General features: G+C 38.5%; 1 protein-coding gene across 2 annotated transcripts in view; it reads left to right on the top strand.

Moving 5' to 3' along the window:
• The window catches only part of LOC118594873 (desmocollin-3), a 39,042-nt gene extending 14,752 nt beyond the window's left edge, over positions 1-24,290 (top strand). The window contains exons 5-16 of one of the 2 annotated variants that reach the window (XM_036205116.1): positions 146-301; positions 1,470-1,614; positions 3,866-4,032; positions 7,136-7,270; positions 7,661-7,846; positions 14,836-15,095; positions 15,208-15,350; positions 16,849-17,073; positions 19,623-19,847; positions 21,305-21,426; positions 21,739-21,993; positions 23,924-24,290. In XM_036205116.1, the coding sequence (XP_036061009.1) occupies positions 146-301; positions 1,470-1,614; positions 3,866-4,032; positions 7,136-7,270; positions 7,661-7,846; positions 14,836-15,095; positions 15,208-15,350; positions 16,849-17,073; positions 19,623-19,847; positions 21,305-21,426; positions 21,739-21,993; positions 23,924-24,121 (2,217 nt within the window). In that variant the 3' untranslated portion in view covers positions 24,122-24,290. Of the gene's footprint in view, positions 1-145; positions 302-1,469; positions 1,615-3,865; positions 4,033-7,135; positions 7,271-7,660; positions 7,847-14,835; positions 15,096-15,207; positions 15,351-16,848; positions 17,074-19,622; positions 19,848-21,304; positions 21,427-21,738; positions 21,994-23,801; positions 23,845-23,923 lie in introns of those variants that run through there. The other variant, XM_036205117.1, reaches the window with a different exon arrangement.
• The last annotated feature ends 2,449 nt before the right edge of the window (positions 24,291-26,739 follow it).

Here is a 26,739-nt window from a genome sequence, read left to right as displayed (position 1 = left end):
TTGTTGTTAACATAAAAATATATTTTAAAAACATTATATATATATATATATATATATATATATATATATATATATATATGTATATATCACAAATTAGCATTTAAATTCAATTCTAAGTGCTTACCTCTGTGTATTTTCCTTTCAGGTTCAGTCTGATGCAGCTCAGAACTACACTATCTTATACTCACTAAGTGGGCGCGGAGTCGACCAAGAACCACTGAATTTGTTTTTCATAGAGAGAGACACTGGGAATTTGTTTTGCACTCGGCCTGTGGACCGTGAGGAATATGATGTTTTTGATGTAGGTGCTTCATTGATAAATATGGCTCTATATGAATGAACTGTCTGTCTTCTGATGCTTACCTGCTCTTTTTTTCTTACATTCTCTTCTTAGAGGCTATTGGAAAGTCAAAGGACAATAGCGTGCACTGTATGTTGGAATGCTTGCTCAACCCTTTATCTCAGCTTTGGTTAGGCAATCCTGAAATGAAGCAAAGAGGTTTAATTGTATTTGAACATAAAACTGTACAGTTGTAGGAGTTTGGTTTAGCTTGTCAGACACCATCTCTGGTTGCAAGAACATTTTCAGTTCTCTAGACAGATCCACAGCTGGTCCTCCTCCATTGGTCTAGCTTTCTTTTTTGCCTTTCTTCCATGTGTGTTACTCTCTGATTGCGTCTGATAGCCAGATAAAGGAATAAAAGTGGGAAACAAAGTCTAACTAAAGGCTAGCAGCTCAGCTTTCTGATATGGATAAATGTACTTTCAGTAGGGGACTGACTTAGACAGTTTGCATTAAAGAGCAGAATGTGCTCTGCTGTCATGAACCAAGTTCAACAAGAGGCTGCTCCATTGGGAAGAAGGAGTCTGTTTCTAGAAGACAAAAGAGATGCTGAGGAACAAACCTGACTGATGTCCTCATGTGGTGTTCTTTGCCTTAAGCTATAAAACATTCAACTTGATATAATTACACACTGAGCAGAACTACATTCTGTCTGATGTTACATTTCCTTTGATTAATGGACAGTGAGGGAATTAGTAAATGTGTTTTGTATTAGGAACCATTAAAGGTATGCACTAAGAGTCCAGAAATGGCAAGACAGGGGGGTTGCTTTATAGATTATGTAGAAGAAATTTTTCCAGTGGCCATGAGTTGACAATTCTCCCAATGAAACTTACTGATGACAGAGAGTTTAAAGACTGTAACCTGAGTTACAAGTTCACCCAATGCCTCATAATAATGCATATGGAACTTCATCTCCAACTTCTTTACATTCTGACCTGTCCTTTATCTCAAGTGGAGTTGTTTCTCCCTATACTGAAAGCCCACTGCTTTGATTATCTCAGTGTGTAGCATTGATGAGGTAGCTTACTACTGAAAGGACTCACAGGGAAGGGCACAGGGTGTCTCCTCCCCCCTGTGCTGTGATGTTGACTGGCTGCTGACGTTGCCTTACTCTCTTCCACAGTTGATCGCCTACGCATCCACTGCAGATGGCTATTCAGCTGATTTACCTCTCCCACTGCCCATCAAAATAGAGGATGAAAATGACAATTATCCTCTTTTTACGGAAGCAATTTATAATTTTGAAATTCCAGAAAGCAGTAGACTTGGTAAGGCTGTTTCTATGTCAAACATGTTTGTGTATATCCTTGAGACAGTGGGGTATTTATTTTTTGTTTTCGTTTTTGCATTGTGTGTGAGCATGCATGCATGTGTGCATTCATGTGTGTGTGTGTGTGTGTGTGTGTGTGTGTGTGTGTGTAGACTAGAGTACAACCTTCCCTGTCATATTCAAGTAGCAGTTGTCTTTTTTTTTTTTTTTTTGGTTTTTCGAGGCAGCGTTTATGTAGTTTTGCGCCTTTCCTGGAACTCACTTGGTAGCCCAGGCTGGCCTTGAACTCACAGAGATCCTCCTGGCTCTGCCTCCTGAGTGCTGGGATTAAAGGCATGAGCCACCACTGCCCGTTTTTTTGTTTTGTTTTTGAGACAGTGTTTTTCTCAGTGGCCTGGAGTTTGTCAAGTAGGCTAGGCTGGCTGGCCATTGAGCTCTGGAGATCCACCTGTCTCTGACTCTCCTGCCTCGGGATTCTGAGTACAGCAACATTACCAGCTTCTTTTTAAATGTAGATTCTGGGGATCAAACTCAGGTCCTTGTACTCATAAAACAAACACCTTTTCAGTGGTCCTTTTCCCCCACTTTTATATTCATGGATCTGGGATCTACTTATCAGAAAATATTAGTCAAATCCTGTCAATTCTAATCAACATGCCTCTTACCATGTACTACAGGAATTTCTGCCATAGTCAGTATGGCAGTAATTATCAATCATGGGATGCAGCCATTAGTCAGGCTTTGTATGATGTTTGTAATATGCATCTTAGTTTATCTTCTCATTATGTGGTTTTATCATATCCCCTTTTTCAAGAGGACCCACAGGGTAGAATGAACAGTCAAAACAAATGTATAGATATTTCATTGGGGCTGTGGAAAAGTATTAAATGATAGAGACCCAGTGTATGCACCACCATACAGTGAGACTGGGGGCTCTGGTGTAAAAGGTGGTAGCATTTTTTCCTCTAAGATTTCTGATCATTGCTTATGTCCTTATTGTATTATAGCTGCATTTCCCATCCTTGTTTTACTGTGACAGTTTGATTGTCCAGTGTTAACATCCTCTTTGCACACATGTGAAATTAAATTAAGATGATGGACAGTTTAGAGTTTAGGAAACACACTTTCTTATACATGTTGTATTTTTAAGTCACTGAGAGGAGGCATGGCAGTCTTTGAATTCTTTCATCTGTAAACACACACACACACACACACACATACACACACACACACACACACACACGCGTCATGTCAGAGGAATATGAGATGTATATATAAAAATATTTCTCAGCTTCATGATTCTATGGCCCCATTGCATGTTTCTGGTTCTAAGAGTGATTCTAGGTTTCAGTTTTCCCTGGAGATCAAGGACAAACACTTTGGCTTCCATTATCCTGGGGTAGTTGAAGCCATTACATTCAGACCTGTTAATGTTGTGAAGCTCTTGAAGATAAATCAATTAAGAAGTCAAATCAGAGCAGACAGAGCAAGAAAGAGACAGAGAGAAATGTCTTCAAATGATAGGAGATCAAAGGGTGGACTAAAACAGATTGCCATGAGACCTTCGGATAATGCTCAGCAGGTAAAGGAGCTTGCCACCAAGCCTGACAGCCTGAGTTGATTCCTGGGACCCATATGACAGAAGAGAATTGAGTGCTGCAAATTGTCCTCTAGCCTTTATATGTGCTTTGGCATATATATATATATATATATATCATATTGGGGGATACCCAATAAATTAATAAATTTAAAAAAATCAATTTGATCACTTACATAACTATACTAACCTAAGTCTTAGTTTAGCTATTGACTAAGTCTCAAAAGAAAGACTGAATTACTTTAGGAGACAAGGTTTATGCCTCTAGTTGGCTTTTTATTGCAATATGTTGGAATTCATATTGAAATTATTTTAGCCTTGTTGGTTTGTTTTTGAGATGGGCCTTCCCCAGGTTGATCTCAAATTCCTGATCCCCCTGCTTCAACATCTTTAGTGTTGGTAATACAAGTATAACTTCCATGCCTGCTCTGAATTTACTATTGACTGGCATTTAGTTTTTGGTAATTTACTATCAAATATTTTATTCTGTGACTCTCAATGCCAGAATGCTTAGATTCTCCATTAGAAGTCCCCTTCCTATATCCTGTTTAAAGATGTGATTCATTTGGGTAGACTCCGACAAGTTGAAAAGTAGAGACAACAAACATATTGTGCTGTCCTGGAAGTTCAAATTTTCTTTTTAAACATATAGGTACTGTGGTGGGAGTGGTTTGTGCCACAGATAAAGATGAACCAGACACGATGCACACACGCCTCAAGTATAGCATCTTGGAGCAGAACCCACAGTCACCTGGGCTCTTTTCTGTGCACCCTGACACCGGTGTCATCACCACCGTCTCTCATTACATGGACAGAGAGGTAGTGTGGGTTTAATTCTTTTCCCACTTACTAAACTAGCTGTTCTGTTTTGTATTTTATTTGAAGTATAAGAAAAGACAAGTTCCTGGAATGTTTCCTAGTTTATAAACATTATTTCTATTTCCGTATGTAAGAGAAACCTTAAGAAATAGAAATAAAGTTTGATTGGTGTTTAAAAGGGGGGATACAATGTGTTTCTTAGGAAAACTGTTGCATATTATTTTATTTCCTTTAATGTGTGAAGCTAGGTGGTTGCAGAGCAGTAAAAGGCTTCTGCAGTCATGCAGGGCAATGAGGTTTAACTCTTTTGTTGAGTATAGTTCTTTTCCGGATTCCTATTCAGTTACTCTAGCTATGTGCAGTTGTTTATTTTTTAATTTTATTTATTTTACATACCAACCACAGACCCCCCCATCCCTCCTCCCTCTCCTCTTCCTCTCCCCATCCCTTCCTCCAACAGGGTAAGTTCTCCCATGGGGAACAGCCTTAAATGAATGTACCAGGCTTAGCTGTGTGCAGTTTTTAAAAAGGGAAGTATTACTTAGGATAAAATTAAATTTGCTAGTAATAGTATATGGTCACATGTGTGGTAGTTGTATTCAACTTCTTTATTGAATGTTACTTGGTGTTTAAAATTTTTACTTGATTGATTAGGAAGGTATAATAAATATCCAACCTATGTAGGAGAAATATGATGGAAAAATTGATTAGCTTGCTCAAGTCAAATTATTTCAAGAAGTCTTTGAATCTCTTGTTATCATTTCTCTGTTTGGTCAGCTGTTTAACTCAGAGTCAAGCATTACCAACTGAAGAAATGAACCACATGTACAAAGTGACTTTATTGGGACATGTCTATGGTCTCCACTATAGCTAGAATAATGTACTAGAATGATTACTATGACAAGGACAAATGTTATGAAAACTATCAATGAAATGTGACTCCAAAGGAAAGAGGAAGGAATGTGGGAATCTACAGAAAGGGATATAAACTAGTACAGAGGTTTTTGTTCCCAACCTTTAATTTTTTTTTGTAACATTGGAGCATTTGTGTGGCAAAACTTGGAACAACACTAACTGTTTTAGTTGCAAAACACTTGATAAAAGCAGCTTAAGAAAGAAGGGGATTAGTCCAAGGGGGTAGTCCATCAGGGCAGGGAGTCACAATTGCACTTGCAGCAGCAGCAGAGGGAGGAATTCCTGCTGCTCAGCTGGTTTCTCCTGTGCAGTCCAGGGCCCAGTCTGGGGAGCTGTGTTGCCCACATTCAGGTGTCTTCCCATCTCAGTTCACCCAAGCGAGTAGCTCCCTCGTGGGCAGACATACCTGCATGTTTGTTTCCATGGTGATTCTAAATTCCATCAGGCTGATGATGGAGATTAGTCATCACAGCAACAATGGGGAAGGTGAAAGATATACTATGGATCTTTTTATGCATTTCTAGTATGTAAAAATGGGTATGTTAATTAATTGAAAATGGCTTTCCCCCATTTTACAGATTAAAATTGATGAGGATAAGCAGTATAAAATAATTAAAGATTATAAGACTCAGTTATTACACTTTTTAAGGTTCCCAACCTGACCTGTTCTCAGACTACAAACAAAAACGTAATGGGACTTTGTGTGAACAGACATTTTGTGCAGCGCAACACAGGGGGTGAAGACATGAATGGCTAAAGAGATTACAAATTATGGCAGTTAGATGAAAAACACAGGTTACCAGTGTCTTGAAGACTACTGGAGGAGTGCCTCATGGTGAGAAGGCTAACTTGTAGTGAGAAAGGGAAAGCACGTAAATGGAAGACTGGAGGATGAGACTCTAGAAATGAAAACAGCCAGGAGAAGGGGTGGCTGGAGACAAGTAAAACAGAAGAAATGCAACAATAATGACTGTGTCTCCAATAAATCTCTTCATGTCCTGGTACCTACTCCATGTCCAGAGGTCACTAGGACCTCCCATTGGCCATGTTTAGAGTCTTCTAGTCTTTGTGCTTGCCACATCTTAAAGCCTTTACCTTGAATTTGTGGTTTTCATCTTGCTTTTTTGTCAATTCCTTCTTCATACACACTCTTTGCTTGGTTGTCTTCTTTTCCCTGTGCTTGAGGAGGCTGTTACTCATCATGGCTCAGCTCCTCTCATTAAAACCTGAAGGATGCCTCCCCATCACCACCTCCTGCCATGAGGGGTGGATCACGCAGTTAGGTGTTCTTGTTTATTAGATCTCATTAGGCAGATAAAATCCTCCATGTACAAAATAAATAAGTAAAGAAACAAACCAACCCTGTCATGTTCACAGCTCTTCTTATCCTCCTCTGCAAAGTGGCCACCCTTGGAGAGCCGCCTTATTCTGGACTTCCCATGGTGGCTGGTAGTAGCCTTGTCTATCTACCTGTGTAACCTGGTCCACCATATCATACTCAAGCACCTCTTTATCTCTTAAGTGAAGAATTGATTATCAAATCTCACTCTACTCTAACTCCCAAGTACATTTCAACTCCTTTTCCCTTTGCTTTTGTTTCTACTCCTTCAGGTTTAGACCACCTGTCTAGTGTAAGGGCTCCCTACCTGTTCACAGTATGACACTAGATGAAGTTACTCTAGACCAGTGGTTCTCAACCTTCCTGATGCTGCAGCCATTAATATAGTTCCTCATGTTGTGATGACCCCAATCATAAAATTATTTTTACTGCTACTTAATAACTATAATCTTGCTACTATTACGAATTGTAATGTAAATATCTTTGTTTTCTGATAGTCTTAGGTAGTCCCTGTGAAAGGGTCATTTGACCCAAAAGGGTTGAGACCCACAGGTTGAGAATCACTGCTCTAGACAATGCTTGCGTTTCCTTGAGAATATTATAAAACTCAAATGTCATTACTCTGCACTCCATCTCTGACTTTCCTGTTTCCTGTTAGAAAATGTCTAAATTCTTAGTATGTCTTTTTGTAAAGAGCTACCTTTTCAGAATTACCTTTCTCTACCCAAGTTTAAGAGTATATCCAAACATAGAAATAAAATAAAAACAAGCAAAAGAATGTGCAACACGAGTTTTATTTATGAATCTAAACAAGTGTCTGAGTTAATTAAATAATTGTTTTACTTTCAGGTTGTAGACAAATACACATTGATATTGAAAGTCCAAGACATGAATGGCCACATTTTTGGACTGATCAGTACCTCAACTTGCATCATAACAGTGCAAGATTCCAATGACAACGCACCCACATTCAGACAAAATGCTGTAAGTTTAGAACATACAAATCTATATTTGTTCTGTCTATTTCTCTTTACTAATCTGGACTTATAAGGTTTTCAACATGCTTTGAGGCACGTGTGCACTTATGAATATAACTGCAGGTCAAATAAATAGTATGCATACTTACACATGGCCTCTGTTCCTGAGTTAGTATTTATGATAGCTGCCTCTTGTTGAAGGGCAATAACATCAGCCTCCATTTGTAGGAAATATTCCTTGTCTTAAAGTTTCATGAAACAATACTATCTGCAATCATGTTTTTATGTGATCTGTATAAACACCATGAAGGCAAGTTCTTTTGGAAATTAGGAAACATTTTACTTTGTGAAAGTTCAGTAGTAAGTAAAACTTTTTAATGACTTTCTTTTCCTCCAGTATGAGACTTCTGTGGAGGAGAACACGTACAATGTTGAAATCTTGCGCATACCTGTAGACGACAAGGACTTGATGGAGAGTGCCAACTGGAGGGCAAATTTCACCATCTTAAAAGGAAATGAGAATGGGCACTTCAAAATCACAACAGACCCAGCCATCAATGAGGGTGTTCTGTGTGTTGTGAAGGTAACTAGTTAACGAGTAAGAACTTTATGCCAGTTAGTATTTTCATGAGCTAGACAGTTGCTGATCCTATCCTAGTCAAGTTGAAAGAGAACTGGTTAGTCTGATGGTTCCCATGCGACTCCTCTTTCTTTTCTCTTGTGTATGCCAGAATACTTTTTTTTTTTTTTTTTGCCTGACTCTGCCTCCCAAGTGCTGGGATTATAGGCATGCACCACCACCGCGTGGCAGAGTGCAGATTTTTTTTTAAAGATTTATTTATTTATTTATTATGTACACAGAAGAGGGTGCCACATCTCATTACAAATGTTAGATGAGCCACCATGTGGGTGCTGGGAATTGAACTCAGGATCTTTGGAAGATCAGTCAATGCTCTTAACCTCTGAGCCATCTATCCAGCCCCCAGAGTACTGTTAATTATAAAGATCTCTATATCTCCAGTGGCATCCCTCCCACATAGAGAGAGCCTTATTTCTTAAGCTCTTAACATAACTTTGCACAAGTCACTTTCTTTACAACTCACATCCTTGGGTCTATGTCTATAAGGGATACACATTTCTATTTTGGAAAATGCTTCTGTGTCCATTTGTGACTTGTTCTTTAGTGGGTATTCCCAATGTAACTTAGAAGCCCCATATTCTTCTCATTCTCTCTAGGATATATCCCTGGTATTTTATCCCCAGTAGACAATACTATTATGGTGAATAAAGTATTACATAAGACAGCACTGAATGGACATATTTTTATTGTATATGTTGTTATTTGATTGTACGCTATATTCTTGGTCTCATGTCATAAGGGCAGGAAGGTCTTTGTTTGACATAAACATTTGTTTTTATATTTCTAGCCTTGAATAAAAAGATAATAGTGTCCTACAGGCAGGTATTATGTCTATTCACTGAGTAAGGGCCACTTACCTATTGATGAGAATATTGTGTAACCTTGCTGGTTTTAGTTCTTTTCCTATGTGAGAGGTCTAAGGGACTGTATGCCAAGGCCTAGAAAGTTCTGTCCAAATAGGAATAGCCAGACATACAATCTCCATATTAAATGTCTGTTTCAGCATGTCTCTGGCTCACGTTCACTGAATTTCAGATGTATAGAGCAGAAATTTTTCTCCCCAGCAAACTTTGAAATGTATTTATTTCCATTATTTATAACGTGACAGTTTCAATTATATTTATAATTATTATGAAAATTCATAGAGTTTTAAATTGAGCATAATTTCTACATCTAGCAAACACATGTAGGAGTTAAAAAATAAACAGTAGTTATGAACTATGCATATTGTTGTGACAGGTAATGGATGAGACATATGTACTAGTTAATCTTAGATGTTGCTTCTTTAGGATAAGGCATTAAAATACCGAACTTATAGTAATAGTAAGAGATAATAATAATAACAAATAGCAGTTATCCATCCTGGAGTGAAAATCTAGCTTATAACATTTCCACATCATGACACCATGCTCCAGTAAGCTCACTCGGCAGAGTCTTCACATCCTGGTGACTGTCTGCAGTCTCTTCTCAAGAGGCCAGTTATATTTTCATGTCCATATCTGGCTAGTAAAGCAGTGCTGGCAGTAGACTGTTATTTACAAAATGACAGGCATACTGTGAGCCATCTCATTTAATTGACTTAAGTGAGAATAGACTATTTAACTTAACAATCAATAAATGTACTACTCACTTCAATTTGATTTTAATAAGTAGATTATTCATACATTTAGTTTAAAACTAAAAATACGTAATGAAATTTCCTGCTTCTTCCTCAGGAATTTGGTTTTCCTAGAAGAATCAGTAAGCATTGCTAGCTTCTTATTTGATGGTTCAAAGGTATCACACACACACACACACACACACACACACACACACAAGCATGCACACATGCATACACAAATGCACATGTGCCTAAGCAGTCTTACTCATATGTAGTATTTTGAACAAAGTCACTCTTCTCTTAGTGTATTGCTGAGATTAAAACCCTGACATCTGTACAGTTTTATGTAGTTTTAAAACCTGTTCCACTTCTATAGAAGTATAAGCCGTGCATTATACAAAAATTATCTCTGAAACCATTACCATATTGGACATAAACAGTTCTTCATTTTGAGAACTCTATGGTATAGATATTTTAGTGTATCTATGGCATGAGTATAAGCTGTACTATACTAGTAGAAATCTTTTTGTGATTTCAAAGTATACTAAAGTGAATAAACTTGGTGTGTGTGTGTGTGTGTGTGTGTGTGTGTGTGTGTTTTACACACATGTGTGCAGACACACATGTGTAATTTTACAATGCAGGTTAATTCCTAGAAAAGGTGATGTAAAATCAATAGTGTGACTTTTCCTGTGTGGCAGCTGTGTTTAATGTTTTTCCAATTTAATATATCTAGGATTTACATTCCTATTTGCAACTGAAATTTGTCTACAGTTCTTGCCTTTTACATAGTTGCTGCTAAGCTTCATTATCAATTTTATCCTTGATTTGTGGAAGTAGTTTATAGGTGTAGGTGAGATGGCTCAGTGAGTAAGACTGCTTGATTTTCAAGCAAGAGGACCTGAGTCTGAATCCCCAACCCATGTGGAGAGCTTAGCATGGCTGAGTGTGCCTATAATGCAGTACCTGGGAGTGGAGATGGGTGGGTCCTGAGAGTTAGCTGGTTAGCCAGCCTTGACAAAATGATGACCCTCTGGTCAGATGCTATCTCAAATCAACAAGGTGGATAGTGATAGAGGAAAGCTCCAGAAATCCATCCTTCTCTGGTTTCCAAACCTGCATGTGTATACGTGCACCTGTATACTTAGGTAAATACAACACACACACACACACACACACACACACACACACACACACACACACACACACACAAATAATTTACATTTCCCCTTTCCTGTGCTATAAAGAGAGTAGAAAAAACAACACCATTGAACTTAGATATTTATTTGACTTTCATAACCCGGGATGGTTATTTTTAATATTACTTCCAATTTTTTAGTAAGGAGACTAAGTCAAAGAGAAGTAACACTGTGGCCCACATAAGTAGGCTAGGTAGCTTGTGCCCCACATGCACCAGCAGCTGAGTTCTACCCCTCTCAGGACAGGAAACCCTGCCCATTGAGCCACAGTGCTAATGCACATCCACCTCATGTAGGACCTTTACTGTCCCAGGCTGCTCTTGCTCTTCCAGCTTCATGTTGTATGGCCATGTTCTCTTTATCTTCATTTGAGTTATTTGCTTGATAAAGTATGTTTTCACTGACATGAAAGGGTCTTCTCGTATTGGAATTTTAATTAGGTTCTATATTTCTGAGTTCACTTTTAAAAACATCTCTTTTGTCTTAACTCCTTTGTTGATAGTACCTTTTTGTTCTCAATTTTTTATCAATGCAATTTGTATCTGTTAAATCCTCCCTTCTACTTTCTTTTTGCAAAGTCTTAGAAAACTGAATTTGTCACAGTATTTCATAATAGAAACACTCATCTTGAAAGGTGGCTTATTTTTTTTTCCTAGGAAAAGATTTTTGCAGCTATGGCCTGAGCTACCTTTTAACCTCAAAGAAAGGTCTACCTTTCATAAATCTAACACACTGATCACAGAAATTGGAATTCACCTCTGCTAGGTAGACTGTATTTCCAAAGAGTAGTCTTCCTTGCAAGTTGAAGAAGTTGGGTTTTTGTTTGTTTGTTTTATTCTGGTTTGTTTGCCTGTTTGTTTTCTAAAGAGAAAGAAAGGATGTGGGATTGGTCAGGTGGGAAGGTAGGGAGGATGTGGGAGGAACTGGGAAATGGGAAACAGTGACTGTAGTTTATTGTATGAAAACAACTATTATATGTGTGTGTGTGTGTATGTATGTATGTATGTATCCCTACTGTAAAGGAAAAAAAAAAAGGAATGTGGTAGTGAGTTGATTATGATAAAAGAAATCTTCATTTCTAATAGCCTTGTTCTTCATTGTTAGTTAGGATCATATACTAAAGATATACTTTAATTCTTCTTTTATATTTGGAAGGGCTGAATAATTAGTATACTGAATCAAGAATTACTTGGGTATATTTCTCTTAGTTGTCTAGAGCTTGCCAACTTGTCTTGATCCATGTAACTTTGAGTGGAAAAATTATAGATCTTGGCCATTTTTACATGGAGGGGCCTGAATTTCACCTCCATGACCTTCTAGAGAGTTTGTTAGCACTTCTAAGCACATGTGGGATGTTTTTGAGTACATTTTTAATGTAATGAAGCAAAAGCATGCCTTAGTCTGGAGATAACTTGCATTCCTTACCACTTTAACTTGGAGCCCAGAGAGCTGGCAGGGAGATACTATGAGGCTCTAGGAAGCTGCCCTGGATCTTACAACTGTATTCAGCCAGAACTGCAAAGGTTACCTGCATGTCCTTCACTTCCTCATTGCCCAAGGTTGTCCTTGTCTCTACATGGCTGCCCCAGCATATGATTTGTGACATGGTCCTTGGTAGCAGCAAACAAATGGATCTTCATAGTTCTTTCTTCTTGTTTCCTGGGATAGTCATAAAAATATATTTACATGCTATAGGTTCTAAGATTCATCAAAGTTTTTGGCTTTTTAGAGCATATATGTGTATTTGTTTCTTAGTCTATTGGTATCTAGGTGCAAGGACAGTATGAAAACAATTCTGTTTATCATATATATATGAATATTTCCCTTCATGTATGTGGTGGTGCCCATGGAGGCTAGAAGGGGCTGTCAGATCCCCTGGAAGTAGAATTATAGGTGGTTAGTTGTGAGATGCCTGTCAAGGGTGCTAGGAACAAAATTCCAGTTCTTTGGAACAGCAAGCAATCTCTCTGGTCTTTCATATATATGTTTTGATTTTGTTTAATATTCAGCAAGTGTCTATTTTGGTCAGTAGAAAGACAATCAGAGAAAACATCTTGTGATTTCCTTCACAGTAGAGTGGAAAATAGTGTTTTATGGATTTTGCTGGAGTTTTCTGTGTAAAAATCAGGAGGTTGATAGACAGAATTAATTGATTCAGCAATGTGGAGAGATTAAAATGTGCCCATTAAGGAAATGGGTCTGAGACCAAGCCACCTGCCTTCAAACTCTAGCCCAAATGAAATCTTTTGACTTTAGGAAAGCCAGTTTCTCTTCCTATTCTCCAGACTGCTGGTGTGTAAAATGGGAATAATGGGAATTCTTGCTGCACACAGATGTGAGGACTCAGTGAATTTACACTCACTGCTTAAAGCTGTGTTGTATATGAGCAGTGATCACCATGGAATTCACCATGTTGATACTCTTCTGAATTTCTATTGTGAGAAGTACATGTGGTAAATGACAGACAGGGCCAAAGTACTCGTCTTAATTTATCATGAATATAATTTTTATAACAGAACATAGTGTTACATCATTCAGGAAGGAATCTTCAAAAACTGAAGTGGGTTCCTAAGAAGAAATGAGATCCTGGGTAGATTTTGTTCCAAGAAAAGTCAGCCTAGAGATGGCTGAATTAGATGTCCTGTATAAGAGTACTTAAAGTAGATATTTGGGAGCTGAGTGAGGGCACACATACCAGTAGTCCCAGCACTTTCAAGGGTGAGAAAAGAGGGTCATCATCATCATAGGTTTAAGCCTGCTGGCTTGGACAACACAATGAATTTCAAGGTTGGCCTTGGGTGCAGAATAAGACTTGGTTTTAATCATACAAAGATGAAAATAAACAATGACAGAAACAAACCAACCAGATTCCCAGAACCCCACAAAAAGAAAACAGTAAGAAAGTAAGTAAAATATTTTCACCTTTTAGATTTTGTTGAAGTACCATCCAATTTTACAAGATTTGTCAAATACCAGGGTCAGCTAGCCCCTGCAATACTTCTGGGTTGAGAATAACTTAAAAGAATGAAAAAAAAATAGTTGAGGGATTTCTTTCCCATGGCTTTGTAAATTCATCTGTAGAGGTTTTGGAGGTGACCCTTTGTAAAGGCTGGTTAGCACAGGACCATGGCTCTAGCAAGGAAGAGAAGTCTCTGTTAACAAAACATGAGCATGATTTTATTATTCAGTTTTGGCCTGAATGATAAAAATGTCCAGCTACTTGAAATACCAAATTATGGCTTACTCAGGGTCTGGGGATTTTGCTATGTCCAGCATGGGATATCTGAGGGGAAAAAAAAATCTACATTCACTATGCTCTTATGTCTGTTAACTTTATTCCTCTAAGACAAAATTCCATCTATTCAGCTACAGCTCCACCAGGCATTCAGGACAAGAATAACTCTAGATACACCAAGCTGTTTATCCATCTACTTTATTTCTGTGGGATGAAATCCTGTCTCCATAGCTTCAGTTCTGTCCAGACCCCTCAGTTCCTCTTTACCTCTCTTTCACTGTTCCTTCAAAGTCCTGCTAACAACTAAGCTCTCACGCTTTTGACCTTATCTTCTTCATCCTTTGTTTCTTCTCCCTCCATCTCCACTTGCTCTCTACTCCTGGCTCAAGAGTTCTGCCTTGCAATCTACATTACTTCTGTGTTCTTCTCTTCTCCCTGGTCATGTTGCTCTACAGAAAGATATTAACTTCTTTTGTTCTTAGTCAATTGCTCTAGGGAGCCACTAGGCCTGAAGGCAAGAGGGTGGTCTGAGCTTCATTAGCACAAGAAACAAAGCTATGTGTCTCCCACTAGCTTATCTTTGCCTATGTGACCTTATCTAAGTACTGGCAGAGAAATTAGTTACCTAGAAGTTCAGCAGGTCTGAGCAGCTGAACTGTTTGCCAATTCATCTGGGAATATTTGGGCATGCAAGAATTTCATAGCAGAAGACAGCAGGAATATTAAAGGCTGGATAGCACCAAATATTCATAATAAATGGCTTGCCTTTTGACAGATTCTTGGCCGGTCAAAGTATAGCTTTAATACACAGCTGAATCTCTATAATATATTCTTGTGGTCCTCCACACCACATGTACTCCACACTGAATTGTTGACATGCATATCCTTTATTTTAAAGCCACTAGATTATGAAGAAAACCGTCAAGTGACGCTAGAGATTGGAGTGAACAATGAAGTTCCCTTCATCAGAGAAGTTGCAAGCCGAGTACCCACCATGAACCGGGCCTTGGTTACAGTTCATGTGAGGGATCAGGATGAGGGGCCAGAATGCAGCCCGCCTCAGCAGTATGTGCGGATCAAAGAAAACTCAGCAGTGGGGTCCAAGATCAACGGCTATAAGGCCTATGACCCTGAAACCAAGAATAGCAATGGCTTAAGGTACACAAATCCAGCAACCATGTGCTAATGCAGTTGTCATGATTGAAACAGGTAACTTATTTTGAGATGTGTTCTGATGCCAAAGACTTAGACAACTTTATTTTATTAACAGGTATAAAAAATTGCAGGATCCTAAAGAATGGGTCAGCATTGAAGAAGTTTCAGGGCTGCTCACCATATCAAAAGTTCTAGACAGAGAAGCCATGACTCCAAGAAGTGACTTATATAATATTACAGTCATGGCAATAGACCAAGGTAACAAAGTTTTAATTCAGTATTTTATAATAGAATGGAAGAATAAATTGCAATTATTCTTGTGCAAAAATAATCTGTGGTAACTATACACAATTCTTGAAAAGTATCTTGAAGAACAGTATCTCTCTTATTGTCCTACAAGATGACTTTGGTGAGAAGATACTCTTTATTTCTGGTTTTGTTGGTTTGGTTTCTGATAAAGTGGTATTATATAGCCAAAGCTGCTTTTGAATTTACTGTGTAGCCAAGGTGACCTTTATTATTCCTGCTCTTCCTGCCTCAGCATACTGAGTGCTATGGTTACAGGCTTGCACCTCCAAACTCAGAAAGATACTTTTGTTGTTGTTGACATAGTCTTACTCTGTAGCCCAAGATGACCTCAAACCCACCATGTAACTAAGGCTGGTCCTGAAGCTGTGGCAATTCTTCTGCTTTAGCCTCCCCTGGGCTGGGTTTATAGGAGTCTCTTGTGTATCTTTATGTTCCATCTGTAGGAACTTAGTTCTTGCACCACTTTGTGGTAAAGGTCAATGATCAGACCTAACATAAGACTATGCAATGGTCTCCTCAGACTCCTCCAGATATTTTGTGTCACTTTACCTAGGGGTTTTTCTCATTCAGGTGACTATTAATTCTAAATTTGAATTCTGGTTTTAAAGTAAATTTCCTCTATCTGTGGTTTAATTTAAATAATAATAATTTCAATGTGTAGACATTATCTTATACTCACTGAATTAGAATCTCTGGCTGTAGAGCCTGGATGTAATATATTAAAACCTCCTTATGGGAGCCCAAGAAAGGAAAGCTTGCAATTCAGCATTTGTTTCTATTATTTATAGTAACTAAGGCAAAAGGTTTATTGAACCTTGTATCTGATATTATCATCTGTAGGAACCATATTAGATAATCTGTAGCTTTCTTCATATTCATTCATATTCTTATTTACTATTCATCAAATAAGCAAAAATTATGTTTTCAGGAAATACAGATTCTAGCTGTACTACTGATGGGTATATACCTGCAAGACTCTAAGTCAACATACCTCAAAGCAACCCATGTATCATATTCATTGCTGCACAATAGCTGAGAAATAGAACCAGTTTAGATGCAAGGAAAAATAAAAAAAACATGGTACATACACACAATGACATTTCATGTCTCTGTAAAGAAAAATGAAATAGTGACATTTGCAGAAAATAGACACAACTAAAGATTATTATGTTAAGAGAAACAAGCTAGTCTCAGAAGGACAAATGACACATTTTCTCTCATGTGTAGGACCTAGACTTAAAATTTATATTTGTGTGTGTGTATGTATGTGTATATATATATATATATATATATATATATATATATATATATATATATATATATATATATACATATATATATATGCATATATATACACACACACATATATATGTATATATTGAAATTTATTTTCCTCTTTGAATTCTCTAAGAGAACTGTACTCAGCCTTGTTCTTTTCTCTTCTCAGAGGGTAAATCATGCACAGGAACACTTGCAGTGAACATTGAGGATGTCAATGACAATGCACCAGTGATACTTCAAGATTATCTTGTTATCTGCAAGCCAAAGATGGAGTATACGGACATTTCAGCTGTGGATGCTGATGAGCCTGTCAACGGCCCTCCCTTTCAGTTCAACTTGGCAAGCTCTTCTGTAGAAGTCAACAGAATCTGGACCATCAACCAAGTTAATGGTATTATAGAAAAATAATGATTCATATGATTTGAAGTAGCAAAATAACTACTGGAGTGTTTACATGTTAATTTACACAAAGTACGATGCAAAAGTTTAGGATATTAAATTAGCCTTTTCCAATGCATGTGCCTGTGTGTATATGTATAAGTGTATGTGCATGTGTAATCATCTCTCTATAGTGTTTGTTTGTATGTGTGTGTGCACGCACATACATGTGTGCACCATGTGTGTGCATGTCCATAGAGGCTAAAAGAGGGTGTCATATTGTCAAATTTCCTGAAGCTGGAGTTATAGGAAGTTGTGAGCTGTCCAATATAGCTGAGAAATGAACTCTGGCCCTCAGAAAACGCAGTAAGTGTTCTCAACAATGGAGCTATCTCTTCAGCTCCTAATACCATGTTCTTTCATGCTACTAAGTTTTATATATGCTATCCATTCTGCCCTAGAAAAATCACCCTCACTGTGTCTTAGTTTCATACTTAAAATGTATGCATTACCTACTATTGGTTGGATAAGCTGCAGATCCTGAGTATATGTATAGGGATGGGTCAGTGAGGGACTACCTCAGGTCAGCTGCTAGACCTCTGAGAACTCACCCCAGAAGTATAAGGAGGAACATGTGACCTTTTGCATCACATGTTAATCACATCTCATACCTGGTATGACTCCTGTTTACCAACTGTCCTTTCTTACAGCATTCTTAATCCATATTCTTACTTTCAGCACTGAGCCTAGTGACTAGCAGCTAATAACTACTTAAAAAGTGATTGCTTAATCAACATTTTGATTAAAGAACATGCATATGGGGAAAAAAACACATTAGGGAGATGAATAATTTGGCAGTATGTGGGTTTAGAAGATTTTCTCAGGAATTCTGAGTGTTTGGGTATAAGGAAGGGTGAAGTTAGGTGGTGTTGAGTCTTATGTGCCAAGCTGAGGAGACTGACCTTTGTATGGTAGGTGACAGTGGGGTGTGCATTGGGACTGTGGAAAGGAGACCATTCTTCATCCAGATGTATATACATCTTATATAGATGACAGTAGTGTCAGGAGATAATTGGAAGAGGGCAGAGTTGATTGATAAGGAAAATCCAAGGATGTTGAACTATTATTACAAATATATGACATAGCTATGGCTGGCCAGTCAACTTGTAAAAAGTCAATGATTTGCACAATCTTTCTTTAGACACTGGTGATACTGAAGTGTTCCAATATAACCCAGGAACCATTCACAGTGCTCTAGCAAGCTTTTGGGTACAAAGTGTAGCCAAACCCCCAAAGCTCTAACAGAAATTTAAGCTGTGCAAATTCCAGATGCTTTCTTGTATGTATTTTATACCACTGTGACATCATTTTTGTCTGTTATAGATGCCCAAGGATATTATAATTGCCCCTGAACATCTATAGAGCTTTGGTCAATTGAGAATAGCATTATTCAAATACACTATCAAGACCATTGTGGGAAGTAGACTATCATAGTTGATAGAACCAAAGTATTTTGATGTAAATGGCCATGTTTTTTTATAAAAGGAAGTAGTATAATTAGCTTTCCTAGGGAGATTATTTCCACAAACAAGGCATTAATCATATAGGAAGTATTGTGCTCTTTGAAACATTACTTTTCCCGGAGGGTTAATGGACAGACAGTAGAAGGTAAATGGCTTAGAGCATGAAAACTGAGAACGTTCTCTATTCAGGTATAGATTCTTAAATAGAATATGAGCTGGAATTAAGGAAAAATTTTGACCTCTACATTAAGAGCCAACCTAGAATTCTTATTCTGTATTGATCAGGAGAAATTAGATATTGCTGGAATGTTGCTAGGTCATTTCAATACCAGATTGTATTGGTTATTATTATTATTATTATTATTATTATTATTATTACTATTATTATTTTGGCCTTTTGAAATAGTATCTCACTATGTAGCTCAGGCTAGCCTCAATTTCATTGTCACTTTTTTGACCTCATTAGTTTCAGATGCTAGAAATTCAGGTGTGCATTCCTTATCTGAATCCCAATTTATTATTTAAGGCTGTCTTTCATAAAATTACAAGGAGGAACATGTCTAAGGTAATATTAATTCCTGAAAGGGTGGCAGCATCAAGGCAGTCCCCTTTGCAGTTTTTGTTTTTATTTAGCAGGTGGGTATTTTACAATAAGAGTGGTGGAGTAGGTTTGTAAGAAAGAATAAGTAATCATTAAAATTAACACTGGGCTAGAGAGAGTTCAGGTGATAAAGTGATTGTCATGCAAGCATGAAGACCTGAGTTCAGTCCCCAGAGCCCACATGAAAAATCAGAGAAGGGTAGTAATACTAGTCCTGGTGGTGGGGAGGAGATAGGTCCCTATGCTTGGTGGCCAGTCAGCCTAGCTTAATCTGTAAGTACTGGGCAATAGGAGTTCTTGTCTCAAGAATCAATGTGGTCAGTTCCTGGGGAATGACAGCTGAGGTTCTTATGGGATCTGTATATGTGAGCACATACAAGTGTACAACTCTCTACCTGAAATCAATCAATCAGAATAAATCTTTTTATTTTCTTAAAGATACAGCTGCCCGCTTGTCCTATCGGAAAAATGCTGCAGTTCAAGAATACACCATTCCTGTGAGTGTAAAAGACAGAGCAGGCCAATCCACGACCAAAGTCTTGAGAGTCAACCTGTGTGACTGTACTCATCCTAGCCAGTGTATGGCCAGGTCAAGGAGTTCAGGGGTCACCTTGGGGAAGTGGGCCATCCTTGCCATCTTGTTGGGCATCGCATTGCTATTTTGTAAGTACTTTTGATCACTTAAAGTTAAAATGCAAAATAAAAGATCTGAGTTTCAGAAAGGATCTTGGGAAGTAAATATAGACAAGCATCGATCAGGTGCAAGCTCCTTTTACAAGTTGCCTCTTTGGTCTATGGTAGCTGAGTTGTGCTTCCGTAGTCACTATGTGAGGGAACATGAGGCTTTCTGAGACAGTTTTCACCCTGGACAGAACTGTTAGAAAGTCTTCAGTTTACTTAATTCTGCTGCCTTTTTCTCATTTATGGGGGCAATGGTAGTAACCTACTCTTTGCAGTTCAATGAGTTCATTGATAAGAAATTATTAGATTAGAACATCTAAATTTCCAACATACATTTATTAGTTTTTCAAACCCCCAAAATAAATATATCTTGAACAACTACTAAATTTCAGAAAACAGTACTAGGTAGGGTTCATTGGAGAGCAAATCAGACAAAAATAACAAAAACAGAATAGAACGAAAAAAGTCAACAATAACCAAAAAAAAAAAAAATTCATTTTGACAGGAGGAAAAATTTGGAGTACAGTAAGTAGACTCAGTCATGCTGCTGTGTGTGTGAGGTCATCGGTCCCTGAGAATATGTGAGCGAAAGGCAAAGCTGTGTTCCCTTAGCACTTCAAATATGCATGCTAAAATTTGAGTTTCTTGTAATTATTGTGTTTGCATTTTTTTTTTTTTTGGTTTGGTTTTGTTGTTGTTTTTGAGACAGGTTCTCACTATATAGCTCTGGCTGCCCTGGAATTCACTATGTAGACAGTGCTGGCCTTGAACTCACAAAGATCTTCCTGCCTCTGCCTCTCAAGTTCTGGGATTAAAACAGCTTCCTGTAATTTTTGTATCATGAATTATTGCTATTTTTTTCTTTCAACAAATTAAAGCCTTAAAAATCTTAGGTCATGGGTCATACAAAAACATATGGTGGGTTAGAATAGCAGCTGTGGTTTGCCAGCGTGCTGGCCGTTCTTCTGGACCACTGTAAATCGCTGCTATTACTGTTGGCTTAGCAATCTTAAGTCTCCTATTATTATGATGTACGATAAAAGTCTAAGTAAGATACAAAATGTGCTTAATGTGCTTAATTATGTTTATTGGAGAAAAATCTCTTCTGAGAAAAGTTATTTTTTATTTTTATTTTTTAATTGGCAAACTGATCTTTTGGGACTCAGTAAATATCTTCAATGTTTGAGTTAAATAAGTGTTAGAGATTTTTAAGATCTACTGTTGAACTCATGCTTCTAAACACTTTCACACATGATTATTGCATGCTTCAAATTGTGCCTGTGAACTTTGCAAGACCAAGACAACTGGACGGAAGGCACAGTTCAGTGTCTTATTGTCCTCCTGTGGCCCAAGGCATAAGCCATAGGGAGAGTCACTTTTGTATGTCTGGCAAATTAAGTATGTTCTTTTAAAATATATCTCTCCTTATTTTTCCTCAGCGGTGCTGCTGACTTTAGTATGTGGAGTTGTTACTGCCCGGAAAGGAAAGCATTTTCCTGAAGATTTAGCCCAGCAAAACTTAATTATATCAAACACTGAAGCACCTGGGGATGACAGGGTGGTAAGTAATTTCTTTGGTGAATAATTATTTCTATAGTTTTAAAATCCATCCCTGTGAAGTTATTTGGGAGTCAGTTTATATTTGTGAATAGTTGGAATCTTGTAAATGGTAAATCTTCTGTCTGCCAGTGTTCCAGAGCTTCTAGCGTGGTACTTAATGAAGTTAATAAAACAAGATTACCTTCCAGTTGATTCAAGCTTAGGCTTTGATGGTGTGTATTGCTGACAAAAGTTATCACGCTGACTGCCTTCCGAAATGTGTGAAATTCTCTGACCCCTCCCCCCACCGTTGTCCTGTTCTGTTATGATGTAGTGCTCTGCCAACGGATTCACCACCCAGACTGCCAACAACTCCAGCCACGGCGTCTGTGGTACGATGGGATCGGGAATGAGAAATGGTGGGCAGGAGACAATTGAGATGATGAAAGGGCACCAGACCTTAGACTCCTGCCGTGTGGCTGGGCATCAGCACACCCTGGATTCCTGCAGAGGCGGACCCGTGGAGAGCGACAATTGCAGATACACCTACTCAGAGTGGTACAGTTTCACTCAGCCCCGACTCGGCGAAGTGAGTGTTCCTAGATGCTCTACTTGAAAGTAGAGAACAATAGAACACTGATAATTGATGTACATTTCCAGAAACTGCTTTGCCACAGTGGTTTATGTGCCTTCTCTTGTTAGTTCTGGTCATTTAATGCTTTGAATTTGTTATATTTAATTTTTAAATATTTTGATCCCTCTGTCACACTCAGTTTCTAGAATCTTATGCGGACCAGAGGCTTCTAATATCTGCCCCCAAAAGATTCATTTTTAGGTGTACCCTGTGATTAAAAAAAAAAGAATGTGAAGATAAATTCTAGTTCCTCACAAATACATATTTCCCACATCACACTTGTATTTTGCTATGAAAACATAAACATATGAATGCAGTTTTAGATTAAAGATTAACATGCTTTACTTAGGCTATACATTAAATTTTTTTACTTATTTTATTTTTCTACTTTTTCTAAATGGACCAGTTATTGTTACACATATTTATAGGTTGTGGTGAGTGGTCACATAGATATGCAATGTAGAATGGTTAAAGAACCCAGCGTGTGGAGACATTTGAAATTTATTCTTAGGAATTTTGAAAACTACAGCACACTATCATATGAATTATTTTCAACACATCAAGCATACTGCACAAATATAAAGTGTCTCATCTAGAGAGAAGCGGTGCTATGAAAGAAAGGATTGAATGAGTGAATCTCAGTCAGTCCACGACAATACTGGAAAGCTTTTAGAAATACTAATGCCTTTGCTTCATTATGGAAGATTCTAATTCCATTGGTGTGTGTGTGTGTGTGTGTGTGTGTGTGTGTGTGTGTGTGTGTGTACAAAATTTCACATGTGATTTGTATGTGGGGCCAGGATAGGGGACCCTGTTTGAACATTATTGCTGGCACTGATTCCGTATCTGTATCAGAGGGCACTGGTGCCTTTGTGGCAAACACTGTACCAGACACTCTTAGCTCTGTGCTGGTCACAACACGAACAATATTCTAGAAGAGGGCTCTCAGCTGCTGCGTGTCTATAGCATTTGTTTTGTTTCTTTCTTGTCATAGTCAAGTGTTTATGTGTTTTATATTTGAAGACGGCATTCACGTAAGATCATGGGGTCCAGACGTTCCCTTAGGAATGCCCTGCAGAGCCGTAACTGGTCATGGGAAGTGTGGGTAGCAGCTGGCCACCAGCTGAGGTGTAGCGGAGGACTGCACAGCCAGGTCAGGAAAGGGAGCCTTAAGTTTGGAAGACAGGCCAGCAGGACACAGCCCCAAGGGCAGAGGTGGTCAAAGGCTTGGGTGCTCACAACCAAAGCACAGTTTCTGCAATGTGAGTTAAGGTGATGATTTTAATTTCAGTGATTTTCTAGGGACATATCTCTACTTTTTGGCTACTTCACAGTGCAGTAATTAAATATATTTCGTCATTGCACACAATAGATGTTTAGTTTATATTCACTGTACACTGATGGGCTTAAGAAGTATGCTTTCATGCATTGCATTTCCATCATTAGTTTCCAAAATAAAGTGATATTTGAGGAGCATGCAACTTAAAGTAACACAAGTTAGTTAACCAAAGTTACTTAAACCTAGGACCATTCAATATCCGCATACAAATTCCAACCACTTGGCATATTGTTTCCATTTTGTGAATTGACCTCAACTACAGACATAACATTTGGGTATAAATATTTCATGATGACTTAAATGTACTTAGATATTGCATTTGTAGACCTATTTTTATATTTTTATGGATTATTAAAAATGCAGACTATACTGAATTATGATATGGCTGTAATATAGACCAATCATGTGCATTTTTTGTGTGTAGGACTCCATTAGAGGACACACTGGTTAAAAATTAAACATAAAAGGTAAATAAAATAAATTTTCTGTTCATATATTGAAGTTGTTTAAAGAAATAATACAATTCCTCTTTTTTGGACTTTACAGAAATTGCATGCTTGTAGTCAGAATGAAGACCACATCCCATCCCAAGACTATGTCCTCACCTATAACTACGAAGGCAGAGGATCTCCAGCAGGTTCTGTAGGCTGCTGCAGCGAAAAGCAGGAAGAAGAGGGACTTGACTTTTTAAACAACTTGGAACCCAAATTTCTTACATTGGCAGAAACATGCACAAAGAGATAACGGCACAAGGTTACCATTCGACATGGCCTTAGCAGTTACTCCAGAAGTTTGAACCGACAATACTGTAAAACAGAGTCATTATTTACACAAAATGGACCTGAGTTATATTGGCTTGTGATATTCTGACTTTAGTCTAGTGTGAAATTGACACATATTCAGGAGAAACCATTGGTGGAATTCTGCTTTTTTGCAGGCTGGCTGTGTGCTGTGTGTGACATTCTTGCAATGCTCAGCAGGGGCAGTGGGCTGAGGTTCCTGGTCTGTTCCAGGGTCATGCCCCTCACAGTGTGTGGTGCATGTGTCTCCACTGAGTGTTCCTAAAATACAACCACATTGTGAGTCACGGAGTACATGCACATATAATGAACTTTTCTACCTTTTACAGCCTTCCTCCCACCAATTTGCAGTGTTAAAGCACATTTATCAAAAAGTACAAGGATTAAAACAGAGAACCAGCAGAGTTCATGCTATAGTCCTGGAGTTAGCAAAGGGTCTGTAAGGACCCGCCCTGCCCTCAAGATATTTTTCTAACAAATGAATTGGGTAAAATAATAGTCTAAAAACAGCTCAGTTGTAGCAATATCATGTCATCACACACTCCTAAGGATAGCTTAAGAATCAAACCTAGCATTAAGTAACACTATTTGAGAATGTTTCAGGACAGAAATTTTAATACAAATTACATTAAAACTTTTGTAAAGCTGAAGACCTTGGGACCCGTTTCTCTCCAATTTCACTATCAAACACTTTATTGGACTTTGGAAACAGAATTTGGCAAGCTAGCCTGTCGTGCAGTGCAGCGATTTCTTTATTTCAGCATAGTCTGAAGCCAGTGAGTATTTCTCCAAAAGTGCGCACCAGAGCATCAATTTACAATGCATCTTAAACAAAGAGGAAAATGGAAATTACTGAACATAAGGCTGGATGAGGCTCATCTTGTAACAGGAAATCAGGGCTTTAAAGGGGCAGACTTCCTCCTGCCTGGTCACTGTGCATTGTGTGACACCTGAATGTGTCAGCTCAGCTTGCTTGTGTAATTTGTTTCAATTTAGAAATGTATATTCTAGTTTTAGTGGGAAAGAAAGAGAAAGGCATGTGGAAGAATGGATTCACTTCCCAGACTATGTACAGATTTGTACATTCAAATATTAGAAGCCCACTACAGGATCTGCTCCTTTGCCCCTTACACTGATGGGACCCTCAGGAATTTATAGAAATGACATGGTTTTCTTGAGACCTAGTGCTGATCTCTGCTGAAGTTACATCCTTCATCACATCCCTTCCCCTTTATTTTGTCTTCTACTTTTCTTCTCTCTTCCTCCCTCTCTCTTCATTTATATATTTTTTTGGGGGGGGCGTGGGGGCAGTATCTCTACATACCCAAGGCTGGCCTCAAACTCACAATCCTCCTGCCCCAGCCTCTGCATACTAGAATTACAGGCAGATGCCACCACTCTTGCTTTTGATGCAGAGCCAATTGACACTGTCCTTTACGTTTGGAGGCTTTATGGCAAAGCATCCTGAGAGCAGACAGTGGGGACAAAGTGTTGTTATCCTTAGAGCCACAGACTCCTGGGCTCTCTTCCCCACACTCCAGCCACAGTGCAGCTTTCTTTTTTCTTTTCTTGGAGCTGAGGATCGAACCCAGGGCCTTCTGCACTTGCTAAGCAAGCGCTCTACCACTGAGCTAAATCCCCAACCAGCCTCCTGGGTTCCTTTTTCTACCTGCCAGAGCTATTCGAAAAAACGCCAGTAGCTCAACCTCGGTGGCAAACCTTCCAGAAACTCAGTCATCCTTCAGGGTGAGTTAAGTTTTTATCCGTTTGCTTTGTTAGGGGGAATTTATCATGATGGAAGAAACAGGAATTTAGGATCCATGGGAGGAAGATGAAACTGTCTCTTAGGGAGGGCAAGCTGATGGAGCATGTAGTGTTCAGAGACAAACAAGCAGACTCGTTGGGAAGGCCCAGGAGTGAAGCTTGCTTACCAGTGGACAGCAGGAAAGTGGCCTTAGATGCTCTTGGCATTCTCCTGGGCCTCATCCTGCACTTCCTTCTTGCTCAGACCAAAAGAGCTGCCCTTTAGTTTGGTGAAATAACAGGCAAGACATTTTTAAAGGCCTCTTCTTATTTGGAATATGAAATCAGGGAAAAGAGGTCTGTGAAGGGAGGTGTAGTTCAGTCACCTGCTTGCCTGCCTGGCTTGCTCAAAGCCATCCCAGGATTTGATTCCAAGCACCTTATTAAACAAACTAGCATGGTTTCAGCACCTGGGAGGTGGGATGGGACGATCAAGGAAGTTCAGGGTTCTCCATAGCTATGTGAGGAACTGGAGGCCAGCTGGGGCTCCATGTGGTGAGTCTTCGGATGGGCCAGAACTGCTGTGCCAAACAAACCCAGCCTTGGCAAGAAAGCCCTTACCCTTCTCCATCACTGCTGAGGTCCTCAATTACACATGCATCTAAGATTGGGATTTGACTTTACACTTTTTTCATTTTACCCTGAGAGTAATTTTCTTGGTATACTTCTGAAATTGTCAGGGCTTTTTTTTTTTTTTTTTTTTTTTTTTGTTCACAGCATCAGATAATATTATTCTTTTCTCACATGCATAAGGTGAAA

Source organism: Onychomys torridus, chromosome 13, assembly GCF_903995425.1.
Source record: "Onychomys torridus chromosome 13, mOncTor1.1, whole genome shotgun sequence".
NCBI classification, from domain to species: Eukaryota; Metazoa; Chordata; class Mammalia; order Rodentia; family Cricetidae; genus Onychomys; species Onychomys torridus.
This window is presented reverse-complemented; position numbering and strand designations above follow the sequence as displayed.